Raw genomic sequence first — 19,882 nt, forward strand, 5'->3', positions numbered from 1 at the left:
AGCTGGCCCCTGCTGGTTTGTGCGGATGCCTTAGTGAACAGACGTGAAGGTGGCTCTGTTCTCAGGGAACATGTAGTCCAGTATGGGGAACGAGAATTAACTAAAAATCCAGTGTATTGGTTTAAATTTGTTCATGAAGATTTTGGGGGGCTTTATTAAAATTCCTTTCACGAAATCCCGATTCCAGACAGTGTGGTGCTTTTTGTTCTAAAGGAAACCATCAGATGTTGTAGGACTACAGCGGGGGAAGGGGGCTCTGATTCTGCCTGGGAAGGCGGCTGGAATAGTGACCCGGGAGGACTTGCTATAGGAGGCTGTAAGTGAGCCTGGCTTGAGGGGTGAGTGGCAGTTAGCGGGCAGGTGGGAGTGAGGAGAAGAGCAGTCTGAAAAGGCAGGTGTAGCCCGGTTATTAAAGGGATGCAGGTGGCTCTGTTGGCTTCTTTAAGGCATTTTTGCATGTGCATCATATGTCAGTAAATGAATCACCACGTTTAAAAGAAGTTTGATGATGAGAGGGTTAAGCCAGTGCTGCCTAGGTGGTCTGTGATCTCACATGACTTGGCCAGCTTCGACACATCTAGAACAGTTTGTTGGGAGACAGTAAGGACAATTTAAGCTGTGGCTTTTATTTAATTTTAAAACAGCACAGTTTAAAAGGTAAAAGTTTCCTATTTATTAATGATATGCTATATGAGCAGAAAGCAAGAATTCAGGAATTCAGGGAGGCAGCTAAAGAGAGTTGAGAAATACAGATATAGAAGGAGCTACAGTAGGGAGAAGTGACGTTCCCAAGGAATGGATACGTTCCCAAGGAATGGTCTTGGTGGGAAGTGGTGGGTAGGTCTAGGAGCTCTCCTTTTTCTGTCTCACAGAAGATGAGCTTCTGAATCCTTTGCTTTTTTTTTATTACAAATAGGGTCTTTGTTATCATTTTCAGCAGATTTAGCTTCTTTTAATCTAAACTGTTTTCAGTGTTGGGTAAATTTCCCAGTAGCTGCGGTTGAGATACTAAAGCACAGTGGCTTTTGAGAGAGTACTGGTCACTAAACTTACTTTCCCAGGCCAGGCTTTGAAGTTAATTCAGGAAAAGTCAGAGACACTGCCCATCCTTATCCTGTGAGGCAGCCGTGGAGGTCCTTCTGTTTGTCTGCTCTTAGGAACAAAACTGGCATGGGGATCATGCCACCTGACTTTGCCTTTGTTCTTATACATTTCAGATTACAGAGTTCCGTTCGCATACGTGTACTTGCAGTGTGTATGCTAAGTGAAGTGAAAGGCGCTCAGTCGTGTCCGACTGTTTGCGACCCCATGGACTGTACAGTCCACGGAATTCCCCAGGCCAGAACACTGGAGTGGGGAGCCTTTCCCTTCTCCAGGGGATCTTCCCAACCCAGGGATCGAACCCAGGTCTCTGCATTGCAGGAGGATTTTTTACCAGCTGAGCCACAAGGGAAGCCCAAGTATGGTAAATACTTTGCTAAAATGAATAGGATTGCATCTATAATCATTTCTAATTAATATAATAGTTTATTTTAGCTATTTAAATATCTCATGTTGAATGCTTGGAGACTTATATTACTGTTTTTATTAGTCTTTTATTTTAAAAGATGTTCCATAACTGGATGTATGTGCCTCTGTGCATTTTTATTAGTAATATACACTAAAATAACTTCTTGGACAAGAAACAAGTTAGTTTAAACTATATTCCTGAAGGATATGTTATTTTATCCAAGAGCATTTTAGTTCTTAGTTACAAACTCCGAAAAGTGAGGAAAGTATGATTTATTGAGGTTAACGTCAATTTCTTTTAAAGCAGTTAATAAACTCCTTTTGGAGTTAGTGGTGTATGTAAATTCTTCATAATAATGTTATTACTAAATTAGGTCAGTGCCTGGCTGCCTGTTTTGATCTGAGTTCTTTCTGCTTTTTAATGCAGTGCATTAGATATTGCTTTGATATTTAGTTGTTTACTTAGAATCTTTATATACTTGTTCTAAGGCTCCTACATGTAAACGCGCACACACACACTCTCAGACTCTGACACCACCCCAGAATCACTTTCTCCGTATTATGGTCCACGTCCACTTTATTCCTCCAGAGGTTGCTAGCATGGCATCTGGTCTAGCCTGAGTAATATGCAGTTTGTTTCAGTTCTGCTAACGCATCTGCATGTTTTGATAGAACATCAGGCACTTAGAAAAGAGTAAAAATCTATCTGTCTGCCCGTTGTGACTCAAGCAGAAAGTGGCAGCGAGTTATTTCTCCGTTTCCCTCGGTGTTTGGGCGATGGTTTGGATGGGCCTTTCCTTCAGGTGGACGCGGCCGTGGGAAAGCTGTCGGTGAGTCTGAGCCACGGCGCCTCTGTGGGTCTCCACCTTCCAGGAGAGGCCGGGCCAGAGCTCTCCTGGCCCCAGTGTCATCTCAGGGGGGCGGACGCGGTGATGGTCCTGCACCCGGCTCCGGCCAAGGCCCGTCTCGGTGACCGTGCCCACCAGCTCTTCTGTGTCGGCGCCGGCCGCCCTGCACCCTGCCCCGGCAGTGAGCGGCCCGAGCCCAGCGCCAGTGCGCCCGCTCCGGTCTGAGGGCCCGGCTCCTGAGGGCGGTTCTGGACGGCACAGCGCTGCTGCTTTGCTGCACGCCTTGCCCCGCTAAAGGGAAGGAAAGTTTCATGTGTTAGGACTCTTCTGGCTTCTTACTTTTTCTTTTTAGCTTCAAGGTACATTTGGAACCAAAAAATACTCAGTGTCTAGTACTAAACATGTCACCGTCACTTTCGTCTCTCTGTTTTTAATTTGGAGAAAGTATCAGTATTTTGTAGAAAATGTGCAGTATACAGACTGGCATTCACCTCATCTTTCTTCATCCTCCAGGACTGCAGGTTAATAATCATAAAGAAATCTACCCCTGATGTAACTCCTATGTTCTGTGTTTTTGCTTTTCTTTATTCAGATCTGCTTCTCATGTGTTCAGCCACTGCCATGAAAAACAAATCCCTTCCTAGGAGAAATGAGTGTTAGAAATGGATCTAAAAAGAAAAGGTTAATGAGGAGAGCTGACAGTGCACATAACCGTGTGATTGCTCAGTAAATCATGCGTTAATTACACGATGAAGGAGGCCAAGCCGGCACCGGACGGATGGGGTGTCAGCAGGGCGGGGCAAGCGGACGCCCTGGAGATATGGCGGGCCGACGCGTGGATGGGAGGCGGAGGCGCATCAGGGAGCGGAGACCGTGACTGCGGGACGGAAGCGGGAGATGTCACCAAGGGTAGACTGGAGCACGAGAGGGGATGAGTCGTGGCCCTGGGAATGGTCTTGCTGAGAGAGGGGTGAGCAGTGATAGTAAAAAGGAGAAAAACGGCTTAAGCTGATTCATGGTCTATCGAAAAAAGTCACCTATTAATGTACTGCTTTTGAATGGCCACTTTAAAAGAGCTTTGCCTTTCTACAGTATTCTTTATTAATAATGACAGTAAAGCTACGAAAACCCAGATCCTTATGTTGATTTTAACAATCACATTTCTTTTGGTGGTGGTCTTCTAAACATGGCTCTAACTTCTGGTAAGAATAAGGTATTTACCATGATATTTTGACTTAAACGCAGTAAAAGACTTATCCTGAAATACGGAGAATCTTTGGCAACTTTAAGGTACCATTTTAATACAAGTGAAGTCTGGGGTGGTGTTTGGTACCTGCAAATTATTTTTTGAATGCGCCTTATTTTTAGAGCAGTTTTAGCGGAGATCTCCGTGTACTCCCACACTGGCAGACCGTGGCTGGGGGTCCCGTTGTCACAGCTGACACACACTTCCTCTCCGAGCCCGGGGTCCACTGCGGGGGGCTCGCTCAGGTCCTGGGGCGGAGGCGCGTGTCTCCGGAATGGTTTGTTCGGAGTGCGTTTCCCTGAGGCCGGCATCGGGGAGGCGGAGGCGGCCGGACGGCCACACGCGCCCTCTCTCCCGGCGGGCGTGCCCCGCTGCCCCCTCTGCAGAGTCCGGCCAGGACGGCCGCCGCGCTCCGCGGGGCTGTGTGTGCGGGCACCTGCCACGCAGCCTCGTGTGAGACTAGGTGTACAGTTCTATCATGGAATGGTCAGTTAGAAAGACACGTTTATTTTAAACAAAGTAGCTTGGTTGAGTCTAAGGCCAGAGGTGAATGGCTTTAGTGGTGGAGGGGGCTCGTGACACGGCTGCCCTGCGGCCGCCAGCGCTGGGCGTCGGGCGCTCCGCCGCCAGGGAGGCTCTGGGCCGGGGCCGGGGCGCCCTGGAGGCCGGGAAGGGCTGCGGGGCCAGCGTGTCTTCACGGCCTTGCAGGACTTCTGACATCTGTGTTTCGTTTTTTAATGAATGAATTTATTTTAATTGGAAGACGATCCCCGGAGAGTATTGTGGAGGCCTCTGACTTACATCCGCGTGACCCCTCCCTCCTGAACCCCTCCCCACCCGGCCCTGCAGCTTGCCAGGGAGCACCTGCCCTGCGCTCCTTGCGGGTACGTCACACTCCCATGGCTGCTACTGTACCTGTGGCAACACACATGTTCCAGCGCTCTCCTCTCCAGTCGTCCCGCCGTCTCATCCAGCCGTGTCCTAGAGACTGTTCTTACATCTGTGTCTCCTTTGCTGCCCTGTTTGGACATAGGATCGTTGGTACCGCCTTTCTAGATCCCATATATGTGTGTTAATATGCGATATTTGTCTTTCTCTTTCTGATTTACTTCACTCTGTATAATAGGCGCTGGGTTCATCCGCCTCATTAGAACTGACTCAGATGCGTTCCTTTTTATAGCTGAGTAATAGTCCATTGTGTATGTGTACCGCGACTTCCTTATCCATTCATCTGCTGAAGGACATCAGGGTTGCTTCCATGTCCTAGCTATTGTTTGTAAACTATTTGATGATGGCCATTCTGCCCAGTGTGAGATGATACCTCATTGTAGTTTTGATTTGCATTTGACATCTGTTTTTAAAATGAGTGTTGCAGTGGGCAGAAAGTCATGAAAAGGTACTTTAGATTATGGGAAATATGTAGAACATGAATGTTATCAACCAGTACCTCTGTGGGGTTTTATGAGTGATGGCTGGCCCACTGAACGGCTGTCTCCTCTCTCCTGAAAACACAAGGCTCTAGATCACTAGATCACTGTCTGTGGGATCTGTGTGTGTGTGTGTGTGTGTGTGTGTGTGTTGGGGGGGGTGGCTTGCACACATGCATGTGCACACACTACTTGTTAATATTTGTAAGTATGTGTGTGTATTCACTTATGATCCCAAGATCTGCTAATTTTTGTAAAGTAATATTTAAGTTATTTTGGAGGCATGGTTTTCTAAGATATTAGTTTTTTTCCCTTTTCTCTAAATAGTTAGTGAAAATGTTGCATTGTTACTGTATTATTTCTTCTCACGAAAGAACAGTATTATTTAAAAAAAATCACTCAAATGCTGAAATGTTTTTTTAGAGTAGAATTTGATGACCAAAGCTTATTGCATGTGTATGATTGCATGTAGAAAAATTACCTTACATCATAGCTACCCTGTGGAAATTGCTTGTTGAATGATTTAGCATATTTGAAGAGATTCATGGTGATCCAGTTCCTTATAGGGAAGATTTCTGTGAAAGATTTCAGGATAAAGTTATGTAGAGAACTTTCCCAATTCAGAAATAAAATTCACTGATTTTGTTTACCTTTTTCTGCTTTATAGTATCAACAAGAGTTACAGGTAGAAAATATATGGAACTAGGTGGATAGATTGCAAAATCCATCTTACATTCATTAAAGATAATACTTGCTTTGAATTCTCTTTTCTTTCAAAAGTATTCCCTAGACTTCTTTTTGTAGAAACAAGTTGTCAAACGGAGAAGAGAACTAGGGCCCAGAGGACACAGAGATTGAAGGAGAATTTAAATTTCTTTATGAAAAGCAATTCACTGTTGCACAAAAGTAAAAAAAAATTTTTTAATTAAAATGTTATTCTTTCCTTGATATCATTTAGAATAGAATCTGTGTCCTTGAAAACATCTGAGTTATGAAAGTGGTTTCTGCTCTGCTACTCCTGTTTTGTTGGAAGCCCTTGTTTTGTTTAATGAATCATTATACATATGGTAAGCTCAATGGGTATGTTATAAAATTTGAAGACACTATTATTAATCCACATATTATGTATGTTTATAATGCTCTTTTTTTTTAAGAATTAGAAAACAAAAAAGATTTAGAAAACAGTTGTAAATTGTAAGCCTGTACCAAATTGTTGTCTGTGGCAACAATTTCATAGTGTAGTTTTAATTTAAAAAACAATATCCCCAACTCGGTGGTTTGCCTTAACTTCTACATAGACAGAAGTCTTTTCTAATATCATACTTTAAAAGGGACTTTCAATGATAATTTCTAAAGTTTTTAAAGGATTCTACAACACCCTTACATTGCTTACTAGTAACCAAATACTGAGTTCCTGTAAATTGTAGCAATTTATCACATATGAAATATGATCTTTTTTTTAAAAAGTCAGTTCTTATACATGATGATGAAAGAACTCATTTTCACATCTTTAGAAAACCACCAGGATGGTCATACTGTTTAAACCTTAGCGTAGTCTCAAGTTTCAGTTTATAAAGTCTTTAGTCTCAGAAAGACATAAAACTCTTAAGAGTTGTGCTAGTTTGTTTTCTAAGTGTGCAGAGGACAAGAACTTCCTTCTGATGAGTAAAAGCAGGTGTGACGTAGGTGTTGTGAAACAGAGATCTACCTCCTGGATTAGTGTCCCCCCTTCCGTGATGAGGATGGGAGCAGAAACAGTTGGCTTGCAGGGGAGAGGACACGTGTGGCTGGGATGCAGCGGTCTGTTGGCGCCTCACATCCTGAGCCATTGGGACAGCTGGGGTGTTCCGACAGCCAATTGAGTTAGGTGAGCAAACCATGGTTTTCCATCTTTCCATCTTTTACTCATTTTCCTCAGGCATTAGTTCATAAAGTCAGAAAGATACCATTTACACAAAGATCTTTAATGTGTTTAAGTTCAGCTTCTTAAGTAAATGAGTTAACATGTGGAATAGAATTTCTGAGGAGCATCTGCCAGTTACCGTGTGGTATTGGCTTTGGGATAATTGATATTTGGCTGCTCTGACAGTAATAGGCTACCAGATCAGCTGCTTCTTGAGTCTCTCTTTGGAACATGCTAATAGGGTCATCTCAACAGAGTGGAGGATGCTTATCTTTTAAAGCGTTTATAGTTGGGTGGGGTCTTTTGTTTAAGAGCTGTAATGATATGTGAGTCAACTTAAAAGGAGCACTCAAAGACCTGACTTTATACTAATATTTATACTAATATTATAAATTTTGGTCTAGATATTTAGGACTCAGGGTAAGCTTTTTAAAACATATACATATTTTATAAAATACATCATTATATCTAAACAATACCAAAGTAGTGTTGTATTTAATCCTTTTTTATTAAAGTTTTGGTGAAACAGCATAGATCCATAATAACTTAGAACAGATAGGCTTAAACCTCCCACCTCCCTGTTTTGTCTGTTTTCTTCTTCAGTAACAAACCTCGAGATTGGGCACGCCAGACTGCAGTTTATTTGTGCGTCTGTGCTCCTGTCTCCGCACAGAGGGTTTGCGGTGAGTGATGATAGCCACAGCACCAGCAGCGACAGCATAGTTAGCATTTGTCGGGTGCTCCCTGTGATCTAGGTGCGTGTTTCTTACACCAGCCGTAGGAGGTGGGGACTGCTCTTACCTGTGTTGTGCACTTGAGAAAGTGATGCTTACAGGAATTGAGTAACTTGCCGACATTTAACATTCTGGGAGATGGAGGTAGAATGCTAGCCTCAGAAGTCTAACCTTTGCTCCCAACCTCTACAGAATCAGTAGGGGTAGAGGAACAAGACGGAAACATTGAATATTCGTGTCTTCAAGTCCCACAATTCTTGGGACTCAACCATGAATTTGACTCTAAATTTCCTATAGCAAAAGAAAAAAAAAAGTGGGAAGGGTGAATGGGGTTTGGGAGAATACCATTTAAAATCTTTTTCTTAGGACTTAATCCTCAAATAGAGCCCCCTTGTGGGTGCCTCCAAAGGAGACTCACTGGGATCAGATGCTGGAAATGATTTCTTCATAACACTGCCTATAGTATATGGGTGATGGGTTTAATAGGATTTTTTTTTTAATCCCACAACAAACCATAAGGCCAGAATGCCCAAGCATGATCTGGGCAGTGAGATGCCAGAGAGCTCAGCTGGTAGAGAATCTGCCTGCAATGCAGGAGACCCCCCGGTTCAATTCCTAGGTCAGGAAGATCCCCTGGAGAAGGGATAGACTACCCACTCCAGTATTCTTGGGCTTCCCTTGTGGCTCAGGTGGTAAAGAATCGGCCTGCAATGGGGGAGACCGGGCTTTGATCCATGGGTTGGGAAGATCCCCAGGAGAAGGGAAAGGCTACCCACTGGAGTATTCTGGCCTGGAGAATTCCATGGACTGTATAGTCCATAGGGTCACAAAGAGTCAGACATGACTGAGCATGCATGGAGTGGCTTGATCCATTTGTAAGATCTAGCCTACTCCCTCAGAATGGAAGCAGATACTTGCAAACAAAGCAACAGATAAGGGATTAATCTCCAGAATATACAAACAACTCATGCAGCTCAGTATCAAAGAAACACACAACCCAATCAAAAATTGGTGAAAGATCTAAATAGACATTTCTCCAAAGAAGACATGCGTATGGCCAAAAAAACATGGAAAGATGTTCAACATCATTAATTATTGTGTACATGCATGCTCAGTTATGTCCAACTCTTTGAGACCCCATGGATTGTACCTGCCAGGTTCCTCTGTCCATAGAATTTTCCAGGCAAGAATACTGGAGTGGGTTGCCGTTTCCTACTCTGGGGAATCTTCCCAACCCAGGGATTGAACCTGCGTTTCCTGCATTGGCAGATGGATTCTTTACCACTGTGCCAGCTGGGAAGCCCTAATTATTAGAGAAATACAAATCAAAGTACAGTGAGGTATTACCAATTAGAATGACCATCATCAAAAACTCTACAAACGATAAATGCTAGAGAGGGTATGGAGAAAAGAGAACCTTCCTTCACTGTTGGTGGGAATGTAAATTGGTATAGACACTATTGTGAACAGTATGGAGATTCCTTGAAAAGCTAAAATAGAGCTATTACATGATCCCACTCCTGAGCATATAGCCTGAAAAAACTATAATTTGAAAGGATGTATGCTAGCCACATTATTTACAGTAGCTGGGACATGGAAGCAACCTAAATATTTATTGGCTGAGGAAGGGACCAAGAAGAAGTGGTATGCATATACAGTGGAGTGTTACTCAGCCGTAGAAAGGATGGAATAATGCCATTAGCAGTGACGTGGATGGATCTGCAGATTGTGATACAGAGTGAAGTACGTCAGACAGAGAGAAATACCATATAACGTTGCTTATACATGGAGCCTAGAGAATTGGTACAAGTGAACTTACCTGCAAAGCAGAAATAGTCACGGACGTAGGGAACAAACTTCTGGTTCCCGTGGGGAGGAGGGGGTGGGCTGAATCGGGAGGTTGGGATTGACGCACAGACACTGCTGATGCGCTGTGTGAAGTAGGCAAGTGATGAGGACCCGCCACGCAGCCAGGGAACCCTGCCCGGTGCTCCGGGATGACCCGGATGGGAAGGAGGTCTACAGCAGAGGGGACGTGTGTGTGTGTGTGTGTGTGTTACTGACTCACTCTGCTGGGCAAGAGAAAGTAACACAGCGTTGTAAGGCACCTGGAGTTCAGGAAATTTTTTTTTTTTTTTAAATCCGGAATACTGAGAGGAATGACATAGATGGCTGCACATTTGCCACTTAATCCGGGTCTTTGTGTCTACTTCAGAAGCACCAAAGTATACTTTGTGTATACTTCAAATGAGCAGATCCTGGCTGACATCTCTGTTTTGAAAATTGAGAAGGGTAAACAAGAAACGGTGACAGTTGTTCATTTTATTAAGCTCACAATTGAGTGGGTAATTATCCCAGGCAGGGGGACTGTCATGGAAGCCAAGAAGTTGAATTTCCAGTAAGAAAGCGTTTTTTCAGGTCTGTGGAGTGCGCAGAGAAGTGCCAGGTCAGAGAGGACTTTAGTGTCCACTGCGTGGCCACAGGCCCCGGGTGCCTCAGCAGGGGCAGCGTCGGAGGAGTAGTCACCCTCGGTGCTCTGGGCTGGGGAGGAGTGCAGGGCGCAACCGGAGCTCCTTGTGTAGCCTGCGCCCGTGGGTGCATGCAGTCCTGGGGAGGAGAGGCCCGGTTGAAGGACTTTTGTATAAGGAACGGAGGAGGCCTCAGGCCGTTTGCACGTCTAGGGGAGGAAACCAGTGAGGAGGGAGAGGGAAGGTGAAACGCAGAGCCCGACGGGGGTTGCACCTGGGCATCTGGGGCGCGGGTGACGGGGCTTAGAGATGCTGGGGCTCAGGTCGCGGCCGCAAACGGTGGCCAACCGATCAGCCGTCAGAGAGGTGCTCTCCCCCACCACTGCCTGCCCTCCGCTGTCAGGCAGCGCCGCGCACATGCGGATGAGGTCTAGGACAGGGGGGTGAAGGCTGGGGGCCAGTCACGAGTGGTGACCCGCCTGGAAAGGTGACTGGGCCAGCAGCGGCGCTCCCCTGACCCTGGAGATGGAGCTGTCATGGGAGTGGGAGTTAGGCGAGCCAGCGGGGAAGGCGGAATAGGCTGGAGGGCGACGCAGAAGCGGGCACCCTGGTGAAAACCCGCGTGCTTCCTTCCACTCTCCTCCCGGCGGCTGACTCTGCTGTTGCCCTGGGCGGCTCCGGGTGCCCCGGTGCTTCCTCACCCAAGGGGACGCGTGTGCAGGGGGCCGGGAGCCTCCCGAGGAAGCTGCGTGCTCCGCTGGTCTTAGAGGGCGCTGGTGTCGGATGGCCATGCCCGGGAAGCCCACCTAAGGTTGGCAGGGAGAGTTAAAAGTAAAAGACCAAAGGCCTTGGGGCTTAGGGGCCTTGTGTTTTGAAGGAGTCTTTAGTCATTGTAAACAAAAACAGAATAGAAAAATCTCTCAGGATATTATCATGGGATACTATTTTACATTGTGAGCATTTATATTTTTGTTGGTCTTTATTTCTAATCGTGACTGTGATTCCGGGATTATTTCATTATATAAACATCGATAAAGAAAAAGTTAATCATGGTATTAATATTGTTACAGAATAATTTTTTGTATTGACCTAAGGAAGAAATAAAGAAGTTTTGTTCTTTTAAAATTCTTTTCAAAACAAAGCAAAATAAGGCTAAGCTACTTTAAGCGGTTGCAGTGTCCTGGGAAAACAAAAGCTTTGGTGCATATGCTTTTGATAGTAGACACTGTGACCGTATTATGTGCGCTTTCCTAATAATGTCTGATGTTATCAAATTGATTAACTCAACATGGGGACTCATCAGATTTAACTGTGGTTGGCAGCTGTACACTAGAAGAATAGTAATACAGAAGGGGAATGAAATTAGCTTTTTAATCAGCTGCGTTAAATACAGAACTAAAAAATGTATCCAATGTGTTCATTGTTTCACAGCAACGTGTGCGACTGTAGAATTCACAACAGTAGCCTTTCCATTATCCTTCCCAATAAAATCCTGACTGGTATTTTCAAAGATTGGCTACTGCCAAAAGCTGGACGTGCTAATTAGATTTTCATCTGATAATTGATAGTGTGGGTTTCAAGCATTTATGATTTCCTGTGGGCTTCAAAAGTCAGCATTTGTATCCATAGATTATATTTACTGTGTAAACCTCAGACTAGTCAACTCATCTAAGAACTAGAACCTGAACCACTGATGACTCCTCCTCGGAGCAACATAAATATTTCTCTGAGAAATTAGTCATTGCGAAAATAATTATTTTCCTTTTTGCTTTTAAAGATACAAGCATGAAAAGTTAATAAATGATACCTAAGGAGGAGCCCTCAGTTAAGGGGTCAGGGTTGATTCTGACTCTGCCCGTAACTGTAGCTTGAGCCGCGGAGTGCTGTAGACAGTGACTGCCTGCTTTGCGCAGGTCGCTCAGGGCGCTACCGTTCTGACAAGAACAGCAAAGACACCAGCTTCCTTGGAAACACCGTTTGGATGTCCTGAGAATCTCTCTTGAGGGCAACAGTCATTAGTTAAGCTTTAAGGACTAATTTTCAACTGTTGAGAAATAAGCGTGACAAAACTAGCCTGAATCTCTAGATTGTGTAGCATGAAGTGTGTGCAGAGAATTTCCTCTTCCGCTAGGTGTGACACCCAGCTTTTAGTCTGTGTTCTAAAGCTGTTGAGCTAGTAAAAATGTGAGTATTCAGATATTCCCCAGTCAAATGTTATCATCTGGAATTAAGATAACAAAATAGCTGATAAGTGACTGAAAAGATATGCAGATTATGTGGGACAATTTTCACCTCTGGGTTAGAGATCAGTTTTCCAAAAAAAAAAAATACATTAAAGTGTTCTTAGATGCGTTGTATGTTAACACATAATCATGTTAAATGCATGTATGAGGAGTAGTGTATATTAAATTTCTCATGTCGCTTCAGATTTGTAACTTAATTAGTACAGTGTCATGACTAGTTTTAATTCAGAGAGTTAAATATATTTAATTTAGGGGGAAAAAGCAATATTTGTCATTTAAAGAAGATACAGTATCCCCAATAGGTCCCCATTGTGAGAGAATGTAAATTTTACAGGTTTGATAAGTCCCTGAATATGTTCGGTTAGATAGATAACTTACTCAAATGTAATCTTAACTATAATCTTGCAGGTGAGAGAGTATAAATATTTCAGGTTCAAGAGGGATTATTTTGAGGAGTTTTAATTGCCAGTGAGCAGGAGTTTATTGTGATCCATACAGTCAAAGGCTTTGGAACAGTCAATAAAGCAGAAATAGATGTTTTTCTGGAACTCTCTTGATTTTTTGATGATCCAGCAGATGTTGGCAATTTGGTTCCTCTGCCTTTTCTAAAACCAGCTTGAACATCTGGAAGTTCACGGTTCGTGTATTGCCGAAGCCTGGCTTGGAGAATCTTGAGCATTATTTTACTAGCGTGTGAGATGAGTGCAGTTGTGCAGTAGTTTGAGCATTCTTTGGGATTGCCTTTCTTTGGGATTGGAGTGGAAAATTCTGAAAGAGATGGGAATATCAGACCACCTGACCTGCCTCTTGAGAAATCTATATGCAGGTCAGGAAGCAACAGTTAGAACTGGACATAGAACAACAGACTGGCTCCAAATAGGAAAAGGAGTACGTCAAGGCTGTATATTGTCACCTTGCTTATTTAACTTATATGCAGAATACATCATGAGAAACACAGCTGGAAGAAGCACAAGCTGGAATTTAGATTGCCAGGAAAAATATCAATAACCTCAGATATGCAGATGACACCACCCTTATGGCAGAAAGTGAAGAGGAACTAAAGAGCCCCTTGATGAAAGTGAAAGAGGAGGTGAAAAAGTTGGCTTAAAGCTCAACATTCAGAAAACTAAGATCATGGCATCTGGTCCCATCACTTTCATGGGAAATAGATGGGGAAGCAGTGGAAACAGCGGCAGACTTATTTTTTTGGGCTCCAGAATCACTGCAGATGGTGATTGCAGCCATGAAATTAAAAGACGCTGACTCCTTGGAAGGAAAGTTATGACCAACCTAGATAGCATATTAAAAAGCAGAGACAGTACTTTGCCAACAAAGGTCCGTCTAGTCACGGCTGTGGTTTTTCCAGTGGTCATGGGTGGATTTGAGAGTTGGACGGTGAAGAAAGCTGAGCACCTAAGAATTGATGCTTTTGAACTCTGGTGTTGGAAAAGACTCTTGAGAGTTCCTTGGACTGCAAGGAGATCCAACCAGTCCATCCTAAAGGACATACATTAAAATATGTACGTCCTGGGTGTTCATTGTAAGGACTGATGCTGAAGCTGAAACTCCAGTACTTTGCCACCTGATGCGAAGAGTTGACTCATTGGAAAAGACCCTGATGCTGGGAGGGATTGGGGGCAGGAGGAGAAGGGGACGACAAAGGATGAGATGGCTGGATGGCATCACCGACTCAATGGGCATGTGTTTGTGATGGACAGGGAGGCCCGGCCTGCTGCAATTCATGGGATCGCAACGAGTCGGACACGACTGAGTGACTAAACTGACTGACTGAGGTTGGTCATAACTTTCCTTCCAAGGAGTAAGCGTCTTTTAATTTCATGGCTGCAATCACCATCTGCAGTGATTTTGGAGCCCCCCAAAATAAAGTCTGACACTGTTTCCACTGTTTCCCCATCTATTTCCCATGAAGTGATGGGACCACATGCCATGATCTTAGTTTTCTGAATACTGAGCTTTAAGCCAACTTTTTCCCTCTCCTCTTTCACTGTCATCAAGAGGCTTTTTAGTTCCTCTTCACTTTCTGCCATAAGGGTGGTGTCATCTGCATATCTGAGGTTATTGATATTTCTCCCGGCAATCTTGATTCCAGCTTGTGCTTCTTCCAGCCCAGCGTTTCTCATGATGTACTCTACATATAAGTTAAATAAGCAGGGTGACAATATACAGCCTTGACGTACTCCTTTTCCTATTTGGAACCAGTCTGTTGTTCCATGTCCAGTTCTAACTGTTGCTTCCTGACCTGCATACAGGTTTCTCAAGAGGCAGGTCAGGTGGTCTGGTATTCCCATCTCTTTCAGAATTTTCCACAGTTTATTGTGATCCACACAGTCAAAGGCTTTGGCATAGTCAATAAAGCAGAAATAGATGTTTTTCTGGAACTCTCTTAGCCCTGCTGCGTCCAGGGAATGAAACCCACCCTTGGCCCCGCCCCACCATGACGCAGGCGCACGTGACGCGCGCCGGCGCGCGCTGTTTCCGGAAGTCGCCCCCGCGGTCTCTGCCGTGGCTGCCAGCGCTGTCGCCGCGGAACTTCGGGAGTGGAACGGTCGAGGCGGGCCCGGGCGGGGCCGGAGGCCTGGCCACTCCGCAGAATGGAGATAATCAGGAGCAGTGCGTGTCCGCTGTACACCTCCCTGCGTCCTCGGGGCACTTCCTCACCCGGCCTGCTAGGCCCTCACCGCGGCAGGTCTACTTGACCCGGCCTGGGGCAGAGGCAGTCCCCTCAGGGGTTTGCTCCCCTTTTGCGCTTCTTGGGGCCTTGTTCGCCTTTGGCCCGTGCACCCCTCGGGGCTTATATCCCTCCGGTCTGTGCACCCCTTAGGGACTTGTCCTCTCATCCCAGGATCCTTGGCAGCTCCCCTTCCCTCCTTCCCTATCCCCCTAGTAACCCGTGGGCAGAAAGCCAGGCCACCAGTTCTGAGCCTCTTCTCGGTTTCTCCGCAGATTTTCAGAGTAATCTCCACAAAGTGTACCAGGCTATAGAGGAGGCCGACTTCTTCGCCATCGATGGGGAGTTTTCAGGTATCCCTCGCTTGCAAGCTCGAGGCTGGCACCCTGCAGTGCATAGCCAAGCCTCCTCCTGCCCGCCACCCCCACCCCCCACCCCCGCGCCCTCCTGACCCCTGGCCTGGGCTTATACCTGCTGGTCGCTCCTCCCTGTTTGAGTTTTCTGGGTCAGGTTGCATGAGTCTCCACGTTTCCTCTTAAACGTTTCAAAAGCACGAAAGAGGTGCGGTGGGTTTCCTGATTGGGTTTGTGGTTGTTCGAACTCTGAGGGTTGCAGATAAGAGACTACGCTTTTGATGCTGCTTAAAAACAGCTGGACAGGTGTGGGACAGCGCTGGAGAGTTAGGGTCAGGCCTTTTTTGATGTGTGGTGAAATACACATAGCATAAAATGTATCCTTTTAACCATTTTTAAGTGGTTTTAAAGTTAAGTGAGACTGTAACACTGGAGTGCCACCATCCCCACCGTCCATCTCCACAGAACTTTTTCATCTTCCAGGACTGAAACTCTACACATTGAACAGTAATTCCCAGCTCCTCCCTCCCCTCTGCCTCTAGCAATCATTGTTTCTGTCTCTATGAATTTGACTAGTTTAGACATTTGCTCTAAGAGGGCTCATACAAGATTTGTGCTTTGTGGCTGACTTTAGGGTTGGACTTCTGCAAATAAATGAGGGTATTCCTTTAGGCATTAGTGAACGTGTTCACTGCCTGCCTTGGCGTGGGTGTACACATGTATCTAGTACTTAGATTAGTGTAACTAACAGTTATAATTGCAAGGTTCTTTTTTTTCTTTTGGATCAGAGATATCCAATTTTTGGTAAAGATAGCCGTTTTTGCTACAAGTTGTGCTTGTTTCAAAGACTTCAGCTCTTTCTAAAGGAATCCATGCTGGGCATAACTTTGTTTTTACTGGGCATAATCCATTACTGGATTATAATTGCTTAATTATATACATATAGTTATATAAATAATGGTATAGAATTATAATTACTGAATTATGATCAACCAATTATGTCAGTTTCAAGTGTATAACACTGATTTGGTATTTTTATACATTATGGATTGATTACCTCGCTAAGTCTAGTTACCATTTGTTACCATACAAAGTTCTTGTCAGCTATATTATTGGCTATATTCTCTGTGCTGTGACTGACTTATTTTATAAGTGAAAGTTTGTACCTCTTAAACTCCTTTACCTATTTGCCCCCCCCCCCCAAACTCCCCTCCTTCACTCTGGCAACCATCAGTTTACTCTCTGTATCAATAAGTCTCTTTCTGTTTCTTTTCTTTTCTTTTTTTTTTAAGATTTTATCAGTAAATGAAATCATCAGTATTTGCCTTTCTTTGTCTGACTTATTTCACTCACTTAGCATAGTACCTTCTAGGTCCATCCATATTACAAGGTTGTTTTTTTTTTTTTCTTTTTTATGGTTGAATAATATTTCTTTACACAAATTCTTTGCAATCCCATGGACTGGAGCCCGTCAGGCTCCTCTATCCGTGGAATCCTCTAAGCAAGAATACTGGAGTGGGTAGCGATTCCCTTCTCCAGGGGATCTTCTCAACCCCTGGTCTGCCACATTGCAGGCAGATTCTTTACCATCTGAGCCATCAGGGAAGCCCCATGTATGCATATATATGCATGTATACACACACACGCACACATACTCACACACATTTATAGCATCTTTACATATGTATAGAATCTTTATCTTTTCATTTATCCTTGGACACTTAAGTTACTTCTATCTTTGCTATTTTAAGTAATGCTGTAGTGACCTAGGGATGTATATATCTTTTTCAGTTAGAATTATTGAAGAAAAAATAATTTTTGTTTTCTTCTGATGAATATCCAGAAGTGGAATTGCTGGATCATATGTTAGTTCTATTTTTAATATTTCGAGGAAGCTTTATACTGTTTTCTATAGTGCCTGCACCAATTGACATTCCCGCCAACAGTACATGATAGTTTTCTTTTCTCCACATCCTTGCCAACATTTGTTATTTCTTGTGTTTTTGAGAATGGCCATTCTGACAGATGTGAGGTGGTATCTCAAGATTGCTGTGGTTGTTCGGGGTCTTTTGTGGTTCTATACAAATTTTAGGATTATTTGTTTAGTTCTGTGAAAAATGCCGTAGGTATTTTGATAGAGATTGCATTGAATCTATAGATTGTTTTGGGTAATATGGGCATTTTAACAGTATTAATTCCTCCAGTTCATGAGCATTTCTGTTTTTCATGTTTTCTTCAATTGCTTTCACCAGTGTCTTATAATTCTCAGAGGACAGGTCTTTCACCTTGGTTAAATATAGTCCTAGGTGTTTTATTCTTTTTGATGCAATTGTCAGTGGGATCGTTTTTATAATTTCTCTTTTTGATGGTTTGTTATTAGTGTATAGAAATTTACAGTGGATTTCTGAATATTAATTTTGTATCCTGCAACTCTGCTGAATTCATTTATTAGTTCTAATAATTTTTTGGTGAGATATCTATAGGGTTTTCTTTATTTGAAATCTGTTTTAGATACTGAAACTGTCCATTCTCAAATTGAAACATTTGTATCTCTGAATTCTCTATTACAGGGTTTGGCTTGTTAGCCTGCGAAATTCATGCTAATTTTGAAAAAGTGAAATAAAGAGCACTTCCAGTTAGTTTTAATTCATAAAAATAAGAAATTATAGAGCCATTGAATAGTTGACTGACATTTTCTGTTAGCATTTACGAATAGGTTAAAATTTTTTTTCTTAAAATCTAGGAATCAGCGATGGACCTTCAGTCACCGCATTAACAAATGGTTTTGACACTGCAGAAGAAAGGTATCAGAAGCTTAAAAAGGTAAGTGGGTGTGCTAGAAAATCTCATTTTTTTTTCCCATGTTGGTCTTGCATATGTTAAATTATAGAGGAATAAAATTGTCAAGCTTGCTTATTAACTTCTCAACCCCAGCTATGAATTGATATTTAGTGGTATTTAAAACAACAGCAAAAATAATTGTTTGCTGGAAAACATTTTGGGGAAGGTTTAGTATTTTCATTGTTAATTTCATTTACAGGAAATATGATGTGGTTATTTTAATCATTTGGAAATAGGTTTACTATGATGCTCTGGATGATGCATAAGTGCTTAGTTGGGAAAAATAGTAAGAAATATTCATAAATTAATAATGCTCCTGATAGATAATCTATAATCGGTTTGGATCAGAAGTATTCTGCCAAAGTCAAGTAGAATAATCAGAAAACCTACCTGATTGCAAATACTGTTGCTCATGTCGACTATACAGCATTGTTTTGACAGATATTTTATTTCCCTTTTCCAGCATTCCATGGACTTTTTGCTGTTTCAGTTTGGCCTTTGCACTTTTAAGTATGACTACACAGATTCAAAGTAGGTTGTTTTAACAAGTGGTGGGAATTCTTTTGTCATGGCATAATATAACACCCTAAGTCTCCTTTTATCTTATTTTCCCCAGGTATATAACGAAGTCTTTTAACTTCTATGTTTTCCCGAAACCCTTCAATAGATCCTCACCAGATGTCAAATTTGTTTGTCAGGTTAGTAGTATAACTGAGTTGTTGTTCCTTTTTTTTCTGTTACGAATCCCTGATGAAGCTGTGTGGAAACGTGGAATCAGAATTCTCTTTAAAATTTGGTTCTATGACCAACTTTGCACTTCGGGCAAATCACTTTACCTCACTGACCTTCAGTTTTTGGATTATAAATAAATTATACTCTCATCTTTCCTTTGACCTGAGAGTGAGTTAAGGAATAAGATGTAAGAGACAGGCAGAGGGACATGGGAACATGAACTTTATTATAAGTAGAGCTGAATTTGAGACCATGACTTCGTACTGTGGCTCTTTGGGGGATGTTTTTTATTGTCTTACCCCTGAACTGAACCTACAGATTAGGACCTGCAGGTTTTTTTCCCAACCCCATTTTCACTGCACGCCTCTTCAAGGGTAGACCTTTATTTTCTGGAGGAGCAGAGTATGTGTGTATGCTCTTTGAAAAGAGCAAACCTAAAAGAGAAAGTGAAAGTATAGTCACTCAATTGTGTCTGACTCTTTGCAACCCCATGAACATAGCTCCCAGGGTCCTTAGTCCATGGGATTCTTCAGACAAGAATACTGGAGTGGGTTGCTGTGCCCTCCTCCAGGGGATCTTCCCAACCCAGGGATCGATCCCAGGTCTCCTGCATCGCAGGCAGATTCTTTACTGTCTGAGCCACTAGGGAACCCAGAAGGGGCTAAGTTACATGTGCTCGGTTTCTTTTCCCAAGCTTACCAGTTAGGAAAGAGGGTAGAAAAAGACCACTGGTGCCTCCTGAGGAGGAAAGGGCTGACTTTATGAGCCAAGGTGAGGATTCAGGGAGGGTCCCCTTTAGAACAGCCAGTTCAGAGTTGTAGCTGATCTGGTGGACATTCGGTGAATGTCAGCTTCCCCTTTCTGCTCTCTTAATAATCTGATTAACGAA

The 19,882-nt window shown here is 43.4% G+C and overlaps 2 protein-coding genes across 2 annotated transcripts in view; one reads left to right on the forward strand and one right to left on the reverse strand.

Moving 5' to 3' along the window:
* LOC122432858 (poly(A)-specific ribonuclease PARN-like) overlaps window positions 1-19,882 on the forward strand; it is an 853,726-nt gene that overhangs the window by 47,664 nt on the left and 786,180 nt on the right. Inside the window, 4 exon segments of the mRNA XM_043455121.1 lie at window positions 15,343-15,420; window positions 18,164-18,243; window positions 18,725-18,792; window positions 18,878-18,959. Coding sequence (XP_043311056.1) covers window positions 15,343-15,420; window positions 18,164-18,243; window positions 18,725-18,792; window positions 18,878-18,959 — 308 coding nt within the window.
* The window catches only part of LOC122432870 (cyclin-Y-like protein 1), a 127,782-nt gene continuing 126,199 nt past the window's right edge, over window positions 18,300-19,882 (reverse strand). Inside the window, exon 2 of the mRNA XM_043455143.1 lies at window positions 18,300-19,427. Coding sequence (XP_043311078.1) covers window positions 19,306-19,427 — 122 coding nt within the window. The 3' untranslated portion in view covers window positions 18,300-19,305. The remainder of the gene's footprint in view (window positions 19,428-19,882) is intronic.

Source organism: Cervus canadensis, chromosome 32, assembly GCF_019320065.1.
Source record: "Cervus canadensis isolate Bull #8, Minnesota chromosome 32, ASM1932006v1, whole genome shotgun sequence".
NCBI lineage: Eukaryota > Metazoa > Chordata > Mammalia > Artiodactyla > Cervidae > Cervus > Cervus canadensis.